The sequence below is a fragment of the Piliocolobus tephrosceles genome, chromosome 1 (genome assembly GCF_002776525.5).
Source record: "Piliocolobus tephrosceles isolate RC106 chromosome 1, ASM277652v3, whole genome shotgun sequence".
Taxonomy (NCBI): Eukaryota; Metazoa; Chordata; class Mammalia; order Primates; family Cercopithecidae; genus Piliocolobus; species Piliocolobus tephrosceles.
The window spans coordinates 97818665-97837314 of record NC_045434.1 but is presented as its reverse complement, the minus strand read 5'-3'; the positions used below and the strand labels follow the sequence as shown (position 1 = coordinate 97837314).

The following is an 18650-nucleotide window of genomic DNA, read 5'->3' as shown; positions in this document are numbered from 1 at the left end:
AGAGACGGGGTTTCACCGTGTTCGCCAGGATCGTCTCGATCTCCTGACCTCGTGATCCACCCGTCTCGGCCTCCCAAAGTGCTGGGATTACAGGCTTGAGCCACCGCGCCGGGCTAATCAAACAGTTCTAATAGAGAATAGGAAATGAGAGATGCCGCTAGATTGGGCAGACAGATGTGCCTGTTAGGGACTGCGAGAGCAAAGAGTGGCCAATGAGTGCCTACTAAGTTTTAAACCCTAGCCTAGGAGTTGGGCTTTACAGCAGTGAAGACAACAGATGAAAATCTTCGCCTTCATAGTGTTTAAATTCTGCAGGGTGGGGAGCGGAGAATAAACAAGCACGGTAGATAATATGTCAGATAGTGTTCAGTGTTCAGAAGAAAAGGAACGGGAATGGCCAAGGAAAGTGTTTCAGAAAAGATAACATTGGAATGAAATAATGAAGTGAAGCCGGGCGCAGTGGCTCACGCCTGTAATCCCAGAACTTTGGGAGGCTGAGGTGGGTGGATCACCTGAGGTCAGTAGTTCGAGATCAGCCTGGCCACCCAGACTGGCCAACAAGGTAAAACCCCGTCTCTACTAAAAATACAAAAATTAGCCGGATGTGGTGGTGCACGCCTGTAATCCCAGCTACAGGGGAGGCTGAGGCAGGAGAATCACTTGAACCCAGGAGGCCAAGGCTGCAGTGAGCCAAGATAGCGCCACTGCATTCCAGCCTAGGCGACAGGGCGAGACTCTGTCTCAAAAGACAAAAGAAGTGAGAGAAAGTAGTATGTTATGTACCATAATTGTCGTATCAATTATATATGTATAGATTCTGGTTATTTGTAGGCAGTTTGGCTCAATCTGGCCTACTCATAGCTCAGGAAGAAATAATGAAAGAGCTTCGCCAGGTAATTTGGGAAGTTGAAAGGAGTCCGGGCCTCTAAAACCAGGCAGAAAATAACACTATCTTATCCTTAATTCTTTTTTTTTTTTTTTTTTTTTTTTTTTTTTTGAGACGGAGTCTGGCTCTGTCGCCCAAGCTGGAGTGCAGTGGCCGGATCTCAGCTCACTGCAAGCTCCGCCTCCCGGGTTTACGCCATTCTCCTGCCTCAGCCTCCCGAGTAGCTGGGACTACAGGCGCCCGCCACCTCGCCCGGCTAGTTTTTTGTATTTTTTAGTAGAGACGGGGTTTCACCGTGTTAGCCAGGATGGTCTACGATCTCCTGACCTCGTGATCCGCCCGTCTCGGCCTCCCAAAGTGCTGGGATTACAGGCTTGAGCCACCGCGCCCGGCCTATCCTTAATTCTATGTTTCACAGGCGAAAGGGGAAAAATACCCAAAACAAAAACTCAAAGCTTCCTGGCCCTTTAAAAATGGCGGTTCCGCACTGGCCAACAATACCATTGGTTGCCCGAGGCAGAAGAGGGCAGGAACGAAGGGGTGGAGGGCGTGGCGGCGCCGAGGGGTCCCGCCTCCTACGGCAAGTCGGAGGTAGCAAGATGGCGGCCGCTGAGGAAGACTGTGGTGTCGGGGCAGAAGCAGACAGGGAATTGGAGGAGCTTCTGGAAAGTAAGAGCCCATAGTGGGAAAGGCCCGAAGAGGGCAGTTGTGAGGACCCATTCCGGGCGTTAAGTGAACCTGAGATATTAGGGACGGGGCGGGAGAGGATCTCCAAAGGTTAAATGGGGGCGGAGAGTCTGACCGCGAGCCCCCCACAAATCTCTGGGTCATCCTGCCCCACCTCCGCGACTGGAGCTGGGGAACTCACCTGGGGTCCCCTAGTGGTCCAGAATGTGGATGTTTCCGCAGGACGGCGTTTCATGATACCTCTCCAAACTCCTCTTTCTTTAGGTTACTAAGTTCTTAAAGTCCAACTTCAGCAGCAGCAGCAGCATTTGGTTCTTGTTGGGTAGCGAACCACGCACTCACTGATTGCTTACATTAACTCCTAGCAAGCTCATGGCCCATCCTGCTGTGCCTCGTCCTGTCTTCCTTGACATGAAAGACACTTTTCTCCTCGTAGTCCTTTTCTCTTTCTCTCGTTAGGCCCCTTAACAGTTCTTTCATCTTGTTAGTAGCTCAAACGGACTCCTTTCCCTTATTTTGAGAAACTGAGGATGTGGCGATTTCAGGGGAAAGCAGTTCACCCTGTTGAAAGACGGTGGATGTTTTCTTAGCATTATTGTCCACTCCCCTGTTGACTTCCTGCCCAGAGTGGGGCCAGTGCTTTCTCCCTGGGCCTGGCAAGCAGAATGGTGGTGAGGACACAGGCTTTTCAGGGCAGAGGTGAATTTGTAATCTCTTGCTCAATCACAGAGATGTGGGCAGGCAGAAAAATGAACAGAAACGCTGAGGCATGCCAAGTGACTGTGAATTAGCATACGGTTATCTGCAAAGATCAGACCAAAAGGAGCTCTAGGAGGTTGTGGGAGAGCACTAAACTGGAGAATAAGAGAAGATAGTTTAATGCCTTACCATGGAGTGTGGTATGTGGTCCCTCAGTCTGTGCTGGTACCAGTACCAACAGGAAGCTGAGTGGGATGTCATGTGCCTTCTCACCAAGTTATTCCTTTTAGAGCTCCAGAGTGAGTTCAGAGGGATGAGGACATCTGTGTTCTCTACTCCTGTTGGGTATTTGTATGGGATTTCTAGGGAATCATTAGGGTGTGGCAAGGGAGACACTATAGATGGAGATGTCTCTGCAGAAATTTTTAATCCTCTCCTCCCAGCTCTGAGATGGATACTTGTTCCACTGTAAGGGATTTCTTGCCTTTGCTCACAATAAATTAGGTAATCTGGAAGGAAGTAGGAGGCTCATTGAGGGTGGTCTGGGGAGGTGGGGGCCTCAAGGAGGAAAATTGAGGAAAGTTGGCAATTTGAAAAATCATATTCCTAATGCTTTGCCCAGAAACCACCCAGCCTTGCTTGCATCCTCATCTGTTGCCAACACACACACCATGTCTCTTGTCTCTGAAGGTGCTCTTGATGATTTCGATAAAGCCAAACCCTCCCCAGCACCCCCTTCTACGACCACGGCCCCTGATGCTTCGGGGCTCCAGAAGAGATCGCCAGGAGACACTGCCAAAGTATAAATTCCACCCCCTTAAGGGATGGGGAGGGGATGGGCATGCAGCTCTGAGCAGAGGTTGGGCAGGCCCCTATGGGCCAGAGGGGAATGGGGGAGGGTACCTTGGCCTCACATTGGTGAGTGCTCTTGCCAGCCTCTGTCCTTGTGAAATAAGGACTTGAGGTTGACTGGAGGAATCTCAGAGTTCCTTGAAAAAATAGTAGGTTTAAATGGTTGGATTGGTATGCCATCCCATACCCTCCTTCAATGACTGGATGCCTTTTTTGCTATCCTCATTAGGAGCAGTAGTTAGAATGTCCAGTGGAAGTGGGTAGGAGGGAGGTGCATTTCCCATAGCTACTGCCTGTGGCTTCTATCAGAGGCCAGGTGCAGTATAGTTCTAAGTAAGAGATGCATTTCAGCCACCCTTCCCCCGCAGGATGCCCTCTTCGCTTCCCAAGAGAAGTTTTTCCAGGAACTATTTGACAGTGAACTGGCTTCTCAAGCCACTGCAGAGTTCGAGAAGGCAATGAAGGAGTTGGCTGAGGAAGAGCCCCACCTGGTGGAGCAGTTCCAAAAGCTCTCGGAGGCCGCGGGGAGAGTGGGTGAGGAGACCCTAGATACATGGAAATATCTGAACAGACTCTTAAGTCTTTGTTGCCTGAAAACACCAGAATTCTTAGTGAAGTTGATAGCAGTCATGATGTCACAGCCATGGAATGGGTAAAGGCAATGAGAGAAGGGGTGGAAATCCCTCTTAATGAAAAGGGGTGAGATAGGTTAGAAAATAATAGAAAAGATTATTCAAAACTGACCATTTGAAAGGTCACAGTGTCATTGTGGGTATCATCATGGAGAATAAACTGACACAGAGTCCGTATATTAAACAGATGTATGAAAAGACTATCAAGATAACCACAGAGTTTTCCAAGATGGGGAGTGATAATGATTCACTAGTAAATGCTTCATATCCAAGCTGGTAACCAGTTCAGTCTAGGCAAGGAAACAAATTCCTAAATGACGTTGGCTTTTTTAATCTCTCCTAGGCAGTGATATGACCTCTCAACAAGAATTCACTTCTTGCCTAAAGGAGACACTAAGTGGATTAGCCAAAAATGCCACTGACCTTCAGGTGAGGAGAAAGTAGTAGGGTCCCACAAGGGGTCCACTCTCAGACACTTCTCCAGCAGAGTCTCAAAAGACAGATGCTTTGAGTATCGTCCCAAGTCTGTTCCTGTCTTGTTTTGTTACAGGCAAGTTTAGGTAGTTTATCTTTCCCGCCTGACAAGAGTGTGAGCATCCCAAGAAGGTGGTATACCTGCTCACCTTTTACTTGTCCTATCTAGAACTCTGGCATGTCGGATGAAGAGCTGACCAAGGCCATGGAGGGGCTAGGCATGGACGAAGGGGATGGGGAAGGGAACATCCTCCCCATCATGCAGAGTATTATGCAGAACCTACTCTCCAAGGATGTGCTGTACCCATCACTGAAGGAGATCACAGAAAAGGTTTGTGAACTTCCATTTCTGCTTTTTCTCTTCATTTTCCATCACATCCACTCGTGTGGGCTATTTGGCTACTCAGAGCCTGCAGAAAGAGTAACTTGAGTCTGCTTTTTTTCCTTTATTTATTTGAGGCAGGGAGAGTTGGAGGGTGGGGAGAGTTGTGTCTCTGAGAGAATAAAGCTGGCACACTGTATGTTGGGGTATAAGGGGTATAACTTTTGGGGTATAAGAGGAAATCCTTCAGTTCTAGTTTTCTATAAACTGGTTCAAGACTCTGGGGTTGTTGTCTAATCAGTCTTGCATTTCTGACTTCATTTCTCCAGCAAGAATTTGGCTGGGCGTGGTGGCTGATGCCTGTAATCCCAGCACGTTGGGAGGCCGAGGCGGGTGGATCACCTGAGGTCAGGAGTTCGACATGAGCCTGGTCAACATGGTGAAACCCCGTCGCTAGTAAAAACACAAAAATTAGCCGGGCGTAGTGGCTCACACCTGTAATTGCAACTACTCAGGAGGCAGCAGGAGAATCACTTGAACCTGGGAGGCAGAGGTTGCAGTGAGCTGAGGTTGCACTACTGTACTCCGGCCTGGACGATAGAGCAAGACTCCATCTCAAAAAGAAAATGAATTAACTGAGGATTTACTTACTGGCTTTGTGATGTGAACAGTGTAAGAGTAGTTTAAATGATGGTCCCTGCCATAAAAGAGCTTATATGTGTGGTTGTATCATTTTGTTTTGAGACAGGGTCTCACTCCAGCTGGAGCACAGTGGCACGATCTTGGCTCACCACAGCCTCCCCCTCCTAGGCTCAAGTGATTCTCCCATCTCAGCCTCCTGAGTGGCTGGGACTACAGGTGTGCGCCACCATGCTTGGCCAATGTTTTAAGTATTTTTTGTAGAAATGAGCTCTCACTATATTGCTCAGGCTGGTCTCAAACTCCTGAGCTCAAGTGATCTTCCCACCTCAGCCTCCCACAGTGCTGGGATTACAAGTGTGAGCCACCATACCTGCCTAAGGAGTGTATAGTAGTATTTTTGGAGAGATAAAATATAGGAACAGAAGCTTTTCAGTGACACAGGGAAATGTGGGTAAGTGTAATGAATAATACAGACCACAAGTCAGCAGGCCAAGGCCTGAATGGGCTAAATCCAACTCTCAAGCAAATAATGGTTTTTACATTTTTAAGGTCATTTGAAAAAAACTACAAAGAAAATAGGCAACGGTTGAGCATAGTGGCTCACTCCTATAGTCCCAGCACTTTGGGAGGCCAAGGTGGACAGATTGTTTGAGCCCAGGAGTTCAAGACCAGCTTAAGCAACATGAGAAACCCTGTCTCTACAAAATACAAAAAAATTAACCAGTCACAGTGATGCACACTTGTAGACCCAGCTACCTGGGGAGGCTGAGGTGGGAGGATTCCTTGAGCCTGGGGAGATCGGGGCTGCAGTGGGTGGTGATCACACCATCACACTCCAGCCTGGGTGACAGAGTAAAACTGTCTCAACAAAAAAAGAAAAAAGGGGCGCGGTGGCTCATGCATGTAATCCCAGCACTTTGGGGGGTCAAGGCGGGCGGATCACGAGGTCAGGAAATCGAGACCATCCTGGCTAACACAGTGAAACCCCGTCTCTACTAAAAAAATGCAAAAAAATTAGCCGGGCTTGGTGGCGGGCGCCTGTAGTTCCAGCTACTAGGGAGGCTGAGGCAGGAGAATGGCGTGAACCCAGGAGGCAGAGCTTGCAGTGAGCAGAGATCGAGCCACGGCACTCCAGCCTGGGTGACTGAGCGAGACTCTGTTTCAAAAAAAAAAAAAAAGAAAAAAGAAAAAAGACACAACAGAGACCATATGTGGCCCTCGAAGCCTAAAATATTCCCTGGCTCTTTACAGAAGCTTACCAATTTCTGGTGACCATAAATGCTAACATGGCCAGGTGATCTGGTTGGAGTCAGTGCCACTTTTCATGATGAACTTACTTATTTAGCTTTTCGTTTTTCTACGTCCCCTTCCCTTTCACATTTTAATCACATTGTTCTGCTTACCCGTCCATATCCACTGTTCACTTAATTCTTTTCCACCCATTCTCTCTTTTCTTAGTATCCAGAATGGTTGCAGAGTCATCGGGAATCTCTACCTCCAGAGCAGTTTGAAAAATATCAGGAGCAGCACAGCGTCATGTGCAAAATATGTGAGCAGTTCGAGGCAGAGACCCCCACAGACAGTGAGACCACTCAAAAGGCTCGTTTTGAGATGGTGCTGGATCTTATGCAGCAGGTAAGGCCCCTTGCCCTCTGCCTACTGGTGCTGTCCATTTAGGTGTTCAGTTGAGGAGGTATCTGGGAAGGATGCAGTACTGCTAGACCTAGGTGAAGGAGGGATCCTCTCTTGTGCTCTCAGAAGAAATAGAGAGATGATTTGTTAGATTCCTTTTCTGGATCCTCTGTTATTTTCTGGGTTTTTCTCTATTTCTTGTTCCATTTTCCTTATTTTCTAGCTACAGGATTTGGGCCATCCTCCGAAAGAGCTGGCTGGAGAGATGGTGAGTATGTCTTCTTTTTCCGGATTTTAATCTGAGCCCCCAATTTCCAGAATTCTTTAACCTCTCATGATTCCACCTAAGGTGATAATTGTGGCTACTGGGGATGGATCTTCAGAAGGTCTGTCCTAAAAAATGAGCAATTATCTGAGTCCCTTCATCTCTTCCCCAGCCTCCTGGCCTCAACTTTGACCTGGATGCCCTCAATCTTTCGGGCCCACCAGGTGCCAGTGGCGAACAGTGTCTGATCATGTGAAACACAACACGTTTTCCTCTCAGTCCCAGCCATGGGGAACATCTGGAGTCAGCAGAACCATTGGGACCTGAGTCAGGAGTGTCATCTGCGGGAGAAGTCTGCCCGCTGCCCTCTGTCATCCCATTCAAGATTGTGCCATACCAGCTGAGGTTTTTCCTCTGTCTAGGAATAGGGTCTGTTTCAGAGACCATTTCTGTGACCCCTACTCCATTGTGGTTTCTGCCACTATCAAAGTTCCAGCTACCTGCCAGGTGAAGGAAGGCATCCTTTTTGGGGCATGCACTTTCTTTCCTTTCTCAAAATAATTTTATATGTGGCCACACTGATGTTCTTCTTTATGCCCAGGGTCTTTGTGCCTTGTCTCTACTCCCTGTCTTGGATCTGGGGAGGAGGGACAGAGTCCTGGGACTCTGTATTTCTATAGTTCTCCTGGCAGAGCCTTTGGGAATGGGGAGAAACAGCCTGGGCTGGGGCTACAGGTCTGTCACTATGCTCTCTTGCCTTCAGACAGACCATTCTGAATTCTCTAAAGGGAAAGGGCTTTTGCATCTAATCACAATAGAGTTGAAAGAGAGGCCTTAGGATTCTCCTCTCTCTAGGTGCTGAGCCCTCACCTCCCTGTTCCAGCCTGAGAACTCAAATTGTTACCCTGCTTCTTCCTACAATGCTGTGTGATATGGGTGAACCCAGCCCCTGACCTTCCTCTATCTCCTTCCCGTCCTCCCTCTTACCTCCTCTCTTTTAAACACCTGTTTATCCCAACCTTTTTGAGCTCAAGCTGTGATAAAGAAGGGCCCATCCTATTTCCCCTCATCTAGTCCGTCTACCATTCTCACTGACTCCCCCTCTTCCTGGCAGACACAAATAAACCCAGTGTCAGGTCTAGGAAATTAATGGCTATTCTTTCCCGGATACATTCTGGCTTATTGAGATACATGATTCTCTTAGAATCCTGTCCCTTGGTTCAGGAAAGTAGCTTGGGAAAGGAGTAGGGGTATAGCTTGGGTCCCTTTTCCTGCAAGGCCCCATGGGGCAGAATATAATAAATATTCTGAGTAAGGAGTGTGGCCTATTTTTCATTCAGGTCTTTTTCTGATCTTCCTCAGCTTCTGTAAGTTGTAGAGTGAGGTATATTAGGAGACTAGTTCTACACAATATTGTAATGCTGGGTTCCATCGCCACCTGCCTTCTACAACTTAGTCTGCACCTCAGTTGGCAAAGGAGACTGGATGGCCATCTTTCCTCATGTTCCCTTGAGTATTTCAATGTAGAAAGCCCTTCAAGTGGTACTATAATTTAACATTTTACATTATTGTTATTAATGTTAGTAATATATTGTTATGTTTTCTAAGTTATTTTTCTTTGAGCTGACCTGGCTTTTTTTTCTGTGGCTCCCAATGGGTCTATGGACCTTGGCTGACATATGTTGGTAGATACTGTGGTCAGCCCAGCTAGCTGTCCTGGTTCACTCAGAAGATAAGTCTCTCCAGAGCAAATTCACGTTCATTATGAGTCACTTTGAGCTTCTGACATGTCACTTGCCCTTAGGTTAAAACTTTTCACCCCTTGAAGACCTTACATGTTTTATGGTATTGACTAGGAAGGAAATGTTCTTAAGGCCTCAGGCTATTTGGGAAATTCCAACTCTTATACCTTACCAGAGCATGGAAGAGCCAGGATCTGAATGTGAAACTTCTCTGTTCTGCAAGAGATGGAGAAAGTACAGGTAGACTTGTGATATAGTCATGGGGCCTGAGTGTCACTATTTTCTCCTTAAAGCTCCAGCCAAAAACTGGACAAGGATAGAGAGGAGGAGGGAAGAACAAAAGAGCCCTTGTCTATGAACCTTGTGCCTCCTGTCCTACCAGTTTTCTTTTACAGATTCTCACTTCTGCTAGCCTAGCCAGGGATTACTCCAGGAATCTAAATAGATGCCCTAGTCCACTTTAGTTTTATTCCCAAGGTACTCATTTTTATTTTGATTTGATAGAATGTGAGCAAGTTGACCTCAGGTCACACTTTGTTCCAAAAACTTTTGGAATTATTCCAGGACTTGTGGTGGAAGTATGGTACTCTAGGGCAGTCTTTCTCAAACTATGTATGGTAAAGGACCAGGTTTTTTGTTTTTCAGTGCTTCACTTATTAATATGCATTCCTATTGCCCATGACAAGTATGGAGTTCACACTGTGTGCTGCCCACCAGGCAAGTTTGACAGCACCCAAACTGGCCAGACTGTTCTGTAGGTTAAGTCCGTTGATCATGTACTCGGATATCACAGCAACATTAAAATGCTAAAAAGTTTTTAAACACTTTCAATTTCTAATTCACCATGTCACAGACTGGTAAAAATACACACACACACACACACACACACACATATATATATGTACACAGACCAGCACAAGTCTGCAAATCACCTTTGAGTGGCACTGTTCTGGGGCCTTCCGTCTCTCTGAAGATCCTAGCAGAACTGATACCTATCTGTACCTCCTGTTCTCTCCTATTTGAGTTTCACTTCCAGAGAACTTGTTATTCAGCAAGAATGTGTCACTAAGTAAGGACATCTCTAGCATTTCTCTAGCCTTCCTTTTCTGCTGCTCAAAAATAATCATTACAAAGCATAGGTTTAAGCTGTATATGAAATATTTATGCGACTCCCAAACTTTAAAGGAGTTGCTCCTTTGTTCCAAAATTAAATGTGTTAGATAACAAATTTATGATTGTATGGGTGGCTTCATGAATTAAGAATTGAATTGATACAGACTTTGTGATAATTGGGACATTTTCCTGTGACTCTGGAAGGTCTTGTCAAAGCCCCATGAGGCAGTTACAATACGATGTTAAGATGGCTTTGGGGAGGCTAGGAGAAAACATTGGCCCATATTGAATAAAGTAGAGATGGCAGACCATACAAAAAAGGACCAAAAGACTTAGAGGAAGTGGATATGCAAGAATGAATGTTACATAGGCCGGGCGCGGTGGCTCAAGCCTGTAATCCCAGCACTTTGGGAGGCCGAGACGGGCGGATCACGAGGTCAGGAGATCGAGACCATCCTGGCTAACACGGTGAAACCCCGTCTCTACTAAAAATACAAAAAACTAGCCGGGCGAGGTGGCGGGCGCCTGTAGTCCCAGCTACTCGGGAGGCTGAGGCAGGAGAATGGCGTAAACCCGGGAGGCCGAGCTTGCAGTGAGCTGAGATCTGGCCACTGCACTCCAGCTGGGCGACAGAGCAAGACTCCGTCTCAAAAAAAAAAAAAAAAAAAAAAAAAGAATGAATGTTACATAACACTGGCAAACCCACGAGCTGACTATATACCCCAGAAAGACCTGGGAATTATTTTTTAATAAAGACAATAGGAAAGGCACTGATGAAGGGTTACCAACATCTTTGAGAAATTTAGAAGTGGCTGTCTCTGTAGATTGAAGCTGATAGAAGATGAAAAAGGAATTGGTTTCCTAGTAGCAGTGGGGAAATGATAGGATCCTGACATAGCAGAGGCCAGATGGCAACACTTAACTCTCAGAAGCAAGGTGAGTAAATTTCCCTAAGGGTAGCAAGGTCAAAGTGGAGATGGCTAACGGAATGTGGGTGGTCCTAGGAGCAGGATAGATAGGCACCCAAGAAGAATATTGCCTTCTTATGTATAAGGGAGATCAAGAATGGTTGAACAGAAGGCTGAAATCAGAAACTTCAAAGAAAAGTCCCAATTTCTTTGTCCAGTTTTTAAGCCTGAGATAGTTCTTAGACTCATAAACTCTTAGACTCATAAACTATAAATGGAAAGAGCCATTTATCAGTTAATCATTGAGTGGAAAAGCACTGTTCATCCTCTGTTCTCACACCACAATGAGCAACACAGAAGTCTTCTGTAATCACGTGTGGACTTCCCTCCCCTCAACAAGCAAGCAATTCTGCAGTGGATAACAGCTGGATATCCTCTAATTTCCTTTAATTCTGACACTGTCTACCTGGAGACAGTGTCAGATCTCACAGGTTAATCAATCAATCACCAAGACTGTCTCCCCAGCTTCTGATGTCAATTGCAATTCCTGGGTTATTTTGCCTGTGCTATAAGTCAGGGTGTCGACAGCCCCCTCCTTGGGTTTGATTAATTTGTTAGAGTGGCCCACAAAACTTGGGGAAACACATATTTCAGTTTATTTAAAGGATATTACAATGAATATAGATGAAAACATGGCTGGACCCAGTGGCTCACGCTTGTAATCCCAACACTTTGGGAGGCCGAGGCGGGTGGATCACCTGAGGTCAGGAGTTCGAGACCAGCCTGGCCAACATATAGTGAAACCCCGTTTCTACTAAAAAAGTTACAAAAATTAGCTGGGTGTGGTGGTGCATGCCTATAGTCCCAGCTACTTGGGAAGCTGAGGAAGGAGAATTGCTTGAACCAGGGAGGCAGAGGTTACAGTGAGCCGAGATTGCGCCACTGCACTCCAGCCTGGGCAACAGACAGAGGAAGACTCCATCTCTCAAAAAAAAAAAAAAAAAAAAAGATGAAAAGATATATAAAGCAAGATTGCAGAGCTTCCATTCTTTCTCTGGGCATGCCACCATCTAGGACAGTGGTCCCCAACATTCTTGGCACCAGGGACCAGTTTCAGAAGACAAGTTTTCCACAGACGGGGGTCAGGGGATGGTTTTGGGATGAAACTATTCCACCTCAGATCATCAGGCATTAGCTAGATTCTCATAAGGGGCACACAACCTAGATCCCTCGCATGTGCAGTTCACAATAGGGTTTACACTCCTCTGAGAATCGAATGCTGCTGATGATCTGACAGGAGGTGGAGCTTAGGCGATATTGCTGGCCCACCTGCCACTCACCTGCTGTGAGGCCCAGTTCCTAACAAGCCATGGACTGGTACTGGTTCGTGGCCCAGGTGTTGGGGATCCCTCACTCTAGAAACCTTCATGTGTTTTACATCTTGGAAGCCGTCTGGATCTTGTATTTTTTGGGTTTTTTTGGAGGCTTTATATGTAGGCATGATTGGTTGAACCATTGGCCATTTGGTGATTAATTTAAAATTCAGCCCCTCTGTCCTCCCTAGAGGTTTGGGGGTGGGGTTGAAAGTTCCAACCCTCTAATACTGCTTTAGTCTTTTTGTTGACTGGCCCCCATCCTGAAGCTGCCTAGGGGGATGGCAACCATCAGTCAACTCATTGGAATACAATAAGACATCACTTTGAAGATTTCAAGGATTTTAGAAGTTATATTCCAGGAAAAGGGGTTGAAGACCAAATTTTTTTTTTTTTTTTTTTGAGACGGAGTCTGGCTCTGTCGCCCAAGCTGGAGTGCAGTGGCCAGATCTCAGCTCACTGCAAGCTCCGCCTCCCGGGTTTACGCCATTCTCCTGCCTCAGCCTCCCGAGTAGCTGGGACTACAGGCGCCCGCCACCTCGCCCGGCTAGTTTTTTGTACTTTTTAGTAGAGACGGGGTTTCACCGTGTTAGCCAGGATGGTCTCGATCTCCTGACCTTGTGATCCGCCCGCCTCGGCCTCCCAAAGTGCTGGGATTACAGGCTTGAGCCACCGCGCCCGGCCGACCAAATATATATTTTAAAATATCACAACCAAACACTAGGAAAAGAATATGTAGATGTTTTTGAGTTGGGAAACAGGGTTACAGGGTTCTGAGTTGGCACTGATACCCAGGAACCCGAAGTACCACCACAGTGTCTTCCCCTCAACACCCCTAACCCTGTTCTTACAGTGTGTCCAAAAACCCCACATTATGATCATTTCCCCCATTTCCAAATGTATAATCAGAATGAACATGTTTAGCAGTTTTGGTAGAAAGGCCATGCTCCTGAAACTGCACCCCCACCTCTACCAAGATAGAAAATAAAAAATACTGTGTTCTGGGGAAAATGGCAGAGATTAGTTCAACCCTTAAAGACAAAGATTGTAGGGGTGTTATCTCCATTATAGTCACATTCAGTTTCAGCTGTTTGACCTGTACAAAAACTAGATGGCCTATAGTGAATAACAATGAAATACTACAAACTTAAGCAAGTAGTAGTCCCAATTGCAGTGCTGTGTTGGATATGCTTTCTTTACTGGACAAAGTAACAGGCTGTTGTATAGGTATGTAGCTGCTAATCTAGCTAGATCAGCAAACTACAGCCCACAGGCCAAATCTGGTTCATTACCGGTTTTTGCAAATAAAGTTTTATTAACATGCAACTATCATTTATTTACATATTGTCTGTGGATGCTTTTGTGCTACAATGACTGAATGCAGTAGTTGCAACACAGACCATATGGCCGGCAAAATTGAAAATATTTACTATCTGGCTCGGCGTGGTGGCTCACACCTGTAATCCCAGCACTTTGGGAGACTGAGGTGGGTGTATCACCTGAGGTCAGGAGTTTGAGACCAACCTGGCCAACATGGTGAAACCCTGTCTCTACTAAAAATACAAAAATTAGTTGGGCGTGGTGGCGTGTGCCTGTAGTCCCAGATACTTGGGAGGCTGAGACAGGAGAATCACTTGAACCTGGGAGGCGGAGGTTTCAGTGAGCTGAGATCGCGCCATTGCACTCCAGCCTGGACAACAGAGTGAGACTCCGTCTTAAAAACAAAAAAGTTGCCGGGCGCGGTGGCTCAAGCCTGTAATCCCAGCACTTTGGGAGGCCGAGACGGGCGGATCACAAGGTCAGGAGATCGAGACCATCCTGGCTAACACAGTGAAATTCCATCTCTACTAAAATACAAAAAATTAGCCGGGCGTGTTGGCGGGCGCCTGTAGTCCCAGCTACTCGGGAGGCTGAGGCAGGAGAATGGCGTGAACCCGGGAGGCGGAGCTTGCAGTGAGCTGAGATCCGGCCACTGCACTCCAGCCTGGGCGACAGAGCAAGACTCCGTCTCAAAAAAAAAAAAAAAAAAAAGTTATATTAATCAGGTATTAAGGATATGTTAATCAGACCCGACAACCAAGCAGTGTCAAGTACCCTGGATTCCTTGGTTAGACATATATACTCAAGGTGGTGGGGGATAAATGCTGCAAAGATTCAGGGGCCTGCGACATTGGTGAAATTTTTAGTTCAGTGGTCTGAAGCATTCTGCAACATCGCCTCTAAAGTAAAGTACAGGTTATTGCAGGCCTCTTACAGTTTTGGAGGCAGCATATTCAACAGGTCCAGGGGGCCATATCACCTGGAAAATTCCATTGTACTAGAGGTATCTGTGGTAGGAAGAGATTGTAGATTCTAGCCGGGCGCGGTGGCTCAAGCCTGTAATCCCAGCACTTTGGGAGGCCGAGACGGGCAGATCACGAGGTCAGGAGATCGAGACCATCCTGGCGAACACGGTGAAACCCCGTGTCTACTAAAAAATACAAAAAACTAGCCGGGTGAGGTGGCGGGCGCCTGTAGTCTCAGCTACTCGGGAGGCTGAGGCGGGAGAATGGCTAAACCCGGGAGGCGGAGCTTGCAGTGAGCTGAGATCCGGCCATTGCACTCCAGCCTGGGTGACAGAGCGAGACTCCATCTCAAAAAAAAAAAAAAAAAGAGATTGTAGATTCTTTGATAATACCCAGTAGGAGGGAGGGTTCCAGCCCAGACCTCCAGGATTCTGGAGTAAGGTGATGCCATTTTTAGCAGAAAAAGTTTTACCATTTGAAATGCATTTTCTGGCTTGCTGTTAGGCCCTGGAAGAGACTCAGCGCCTGGCCATGAGATATCAAGTGACTATGTGACCAGTTGCCCATATAACCAGCTGGTTATCATTAAACCTTCCAAGTCATGAGGTTGGGTGTATACAGCAGCAAACCATCTTACAATGGAAATGGTACATTTGGGAAGAAGCCCAAGCAAACTTAGTGGCACAAGTAAGTTAAATTGAACAAGGGGCCTCAGCACTCCCATGTCACCTACCTCTGGTGCACTGATACCTTTTTCTTAGCTCATGCCTCTGGCCATACAAAAATTCCTTCAACCACCTTACAAAGGAGGAAAAACTCTAGGCCTGGTTTATGGGTAAGACTGCCTTGTTATGCTGGGGCAAGCCAGATGGACTAAAGCCTCTCACTGAGACCTACTCGGGTGGTCATGAAAGACAAAGATGAGGGAAATCTTAATGTGTAGGACTTCAGGCAATATACTTGATCATTTCCTTTGAGAAAAGAAAAAAGTGGCTGGAGATAAAGTTATACAAGAACTCATGGTCACTGGCTTTGCTGGTCACGGGCCTGGAAGAAACAAGATTTAAAAATGGGTGACAAGGTTGGATGAAGAGCATTTGGATAGGCCAGGAAGAGTGGAGCCTATTAAAGCATTGCCAGCAAAGGATTAAGTAACCAGATGGACAAGATGTTTTTGGTTGTTTTTTTTTTTTTGAGACAAAGTCTTGCTCTTGTCGCCCAGGCTAGAGTGCAATGGCGAGATCTTGGCTCACTGCAACCTCCGCCTCCCAGGTTCAAGCGATTCTCCTGCCTCAGCCTCTCAAGTAGCTGGGATTACAGGCGCCTGCCACCACACCCGGCTAATTTTCGTATTTTTAGTAGAGACAGGGTTTCACCATGTTGGACAGGATGAATTTATCAGAACTACCTCAGCTATCCCAGTGCTTGCACAGTGTACTCATGAATAGAATCACCATGGTGGCAGAGATGGACGCTACTCATTGGCCTAGTAACATGGACTCCTCTCACCCAAAGCTGACCTAGCTACTGCTATTGCTGAGTGTTCAACCTGTCAGCAGCAGTGACCAATGCTGAACCCCCAGTTCAGTACTACTCAAGGAGAACAACCAGACACTTGATGGTGAGTTGATTACACTGAACCTTTTCCATTTTGGAAAAAGCAAAAATTTATCCTGACCTGGGAGGCAGAGGTTGCAGTGAGCTGAGATTGCACCACTGCACTCCAGCCTGGGTGACAGAGCGAGATTGTGTCTGAAAAAAAAAAAAAAAATTACAAAATTCCTCCCCATTTCGTCAGGGTAGGACAAATGTGGTGCCATTTATGTTCCAGAGTTCCTGGTGGAGGCTAAACTTACCATCTGAATCTATATCTTTGGCTAACTTTCCCCCCTGTCCTATATTGCTTCCCTCACTTTATTACAGGTTTTACTTGAGAGCACTCCCTCAATAAACCATTTGTACAGAATCACTTTCTCAGGCTCTGCTTTTAGAGAATCCAACCTAAGACAGGTTAATAGTGGTGCCAACTAAGAAATATCAAGAATCAGAACAGTTTGGGTTTGACAGAAGGTAGAGCAAAAGTGAGTTCAGTTTTGGAATGTTAAGGTGCCATTGGCTGGAATAGATGGGGACTTTGTCAACTTGATAAAATTGCACCTATGAGTAACCTATAGCTAACATCATAGCTTAATAGTGAAAGACTGGATACTTTTCCTCCAATATCAGGAACACAAGGATATTCACTCTTTCCACTTCAAGTCAGCATTGTGCTGAATGTTCTAGCCAGAGCAATTAGGCAAGAGAAAGAAATAAAAGGCATCCAGATTGGAAAGGAAGAGACAAAACTATATTCACAGATGGCATTATCTTGCATACAAAAAAATCCTCCAGCCTGGGCAACACAGTGAGACCCCATCTCTACAAAAAAGTTAAGGGTGGGTGCAGCGGCTCATGCCTGTAATCCCAGCACTTAGAGAAGCCAAAGCAGGAGGATCCCTTAAGCCCTGGAGTTCAATATTACCCTGGGCAACATAGTGAGACCTTGTCTCTATGTAAAATAAATTTTAAAAAGTTAGCCAGGCATGGTCCCAGCTATTTGGGAGGCTGAGGTGGGAGGATCACTTGAGTCTAGGAGGTCAAGGCTGCAGTGAGCCGAGATCACACCACTGCACTCCAGCCTGGGCAATAAAGTGAGATCCTGTCCTAAAAAAAGAAAGAAAAAATACAGTGTGGAACTGGTGCAAGAATCGATGTGGTGATCAATGGAATAGAATTAAGATTCCAGAAAATAAACTCATATCTATAGTCAATTGATTTTTGACAAGGGTGCCAGGACCATCCCATATGGAAATAATAGTTTTTCAACAAATAGTGCTGGGACAACTGGATAGCCACATGCAAAGGATTGAAGTTCAATTTTTACCTCACACTATTTACAAAAGATAAAATCGATGAATGACATAAAAGTAAGAATTAAAACTAAAGTTCTTAGAAGACAACACAGAGGTAAAATCTTCATAACTTTGGGTTTTGCAAAGGATCCTTAGATATGACACCAAAAGCATGAGCAACAACAAAAATATAAGTTTGAACACATCAAAATGTAAAAGTTTTGTGCCTTAGGGACATCATGATGAAACACAACCTGCAGAAAGGGAGAAAATATTTGCAAATCACATATCTGATAAGAGACTTGTATCTAGAATATATCCTTAATAATAAAAAGGCAATCTGGGCCGGGCATGGTGGCTCACGCCTATAATCCCAACACTTTGGGAGGCCGAGGCGGGTGGATCACCTGAGGTCAGGAGTTTGAGAACAGTGTGGCCAATGTGGTGAAACCCCATCTCTACTAAAAATACAGAAATTAACTGAATGTGGTGGCTGGTGCCTGTAATCCCAGCTACCTGGGAAGCTGAGGCAGGAGAATCGCTTAAACTCAGGAGGTGGAGGTTGCAGTGAGCCAAGATCGCACCATTGCACTGCAGCCCAGGCAACAAGAGCAAAACTCCATCTCAAAAAAAAAAAGACAGCCTGGGCTGGGTGTGGTGGCTCTCATCCGTATCCCAGCACTTTGGGAGGCCAAGGCAGGAGGATTGCTTGAGCTCAGGAGTTCAAGAACAGCCTGGACAACAAAGAGACTTTGTCTCAGAAAAAAAAAAATTAGCTGGGCATGGTGGCATGTGCCTGTGGTCCCAGCTACACGGGAGTCTGAGGCAGGAGGATCGCTTGAGCCCAGGAGGTCAGGGTTGCGATAAACTGTATTCGTGACAGAGCAAGACCTGTCACAAAAAAGAAAAAAGAAAATCTTTTGGGCATGGTGGCATGCACTTGTAGTCCTAGCTATGTAGGAAGATCCCTTGAGGCCAGGAATTCAAGGTTGCATTATACTATGATCGTGCCTATGAATAACCACTGTACTCCAACCTGGGCAACATAGTGAGACACGGTTCCTTGAAAAATTGTTTTTTGGCTGGGTGTGGTGGCTCATGCCTGTAATCCCAGCACTTTGGGAGGCCAAGGTGGGCAGATATCCTGAGGTCAGGAGTTTGAGACCAACCTGGCCAACATGGCGAAACCCAGTCTCTACAAAAATTAGCTGGGCGTGGTGGCGTGCACCTGTAGTCTCAGCTATGCG

General features: G+C 46.3%; 1 protein-coding gene across 1 annotated transcript; it reads left to right on the top strand.

Moving 5' to 3' along the window:
• Window positions 1-1426: 1426 nt before the first annotated feature.
• Window positions 1427-10068, top strand: PEX19 (peroxisomal biogenesis factor 19). Its single transcript, XM_023214238.1, has 8 exons — window positions 1427-1555; window positions 2963-3072; window positions 3493-3658; window positions 4100-4185; window positions 4400-4561; window positions 6653-6829; window positions 7050-7094; window positions 7264-10068. Exons 1-8 carry the CDS (start codon window positions 1486-1488, stop codon window positions 7345-7347), a joined length of 900 nt encoding a protein of 299 aa, XP_023070006.1. The 5' UTR covers window positions 1427-1485; the 3' UTR covers window positions 7348-10068.
• The last annotated feature ends 8582 nt before the right edge of the window (window positions 10069-18650 follow it).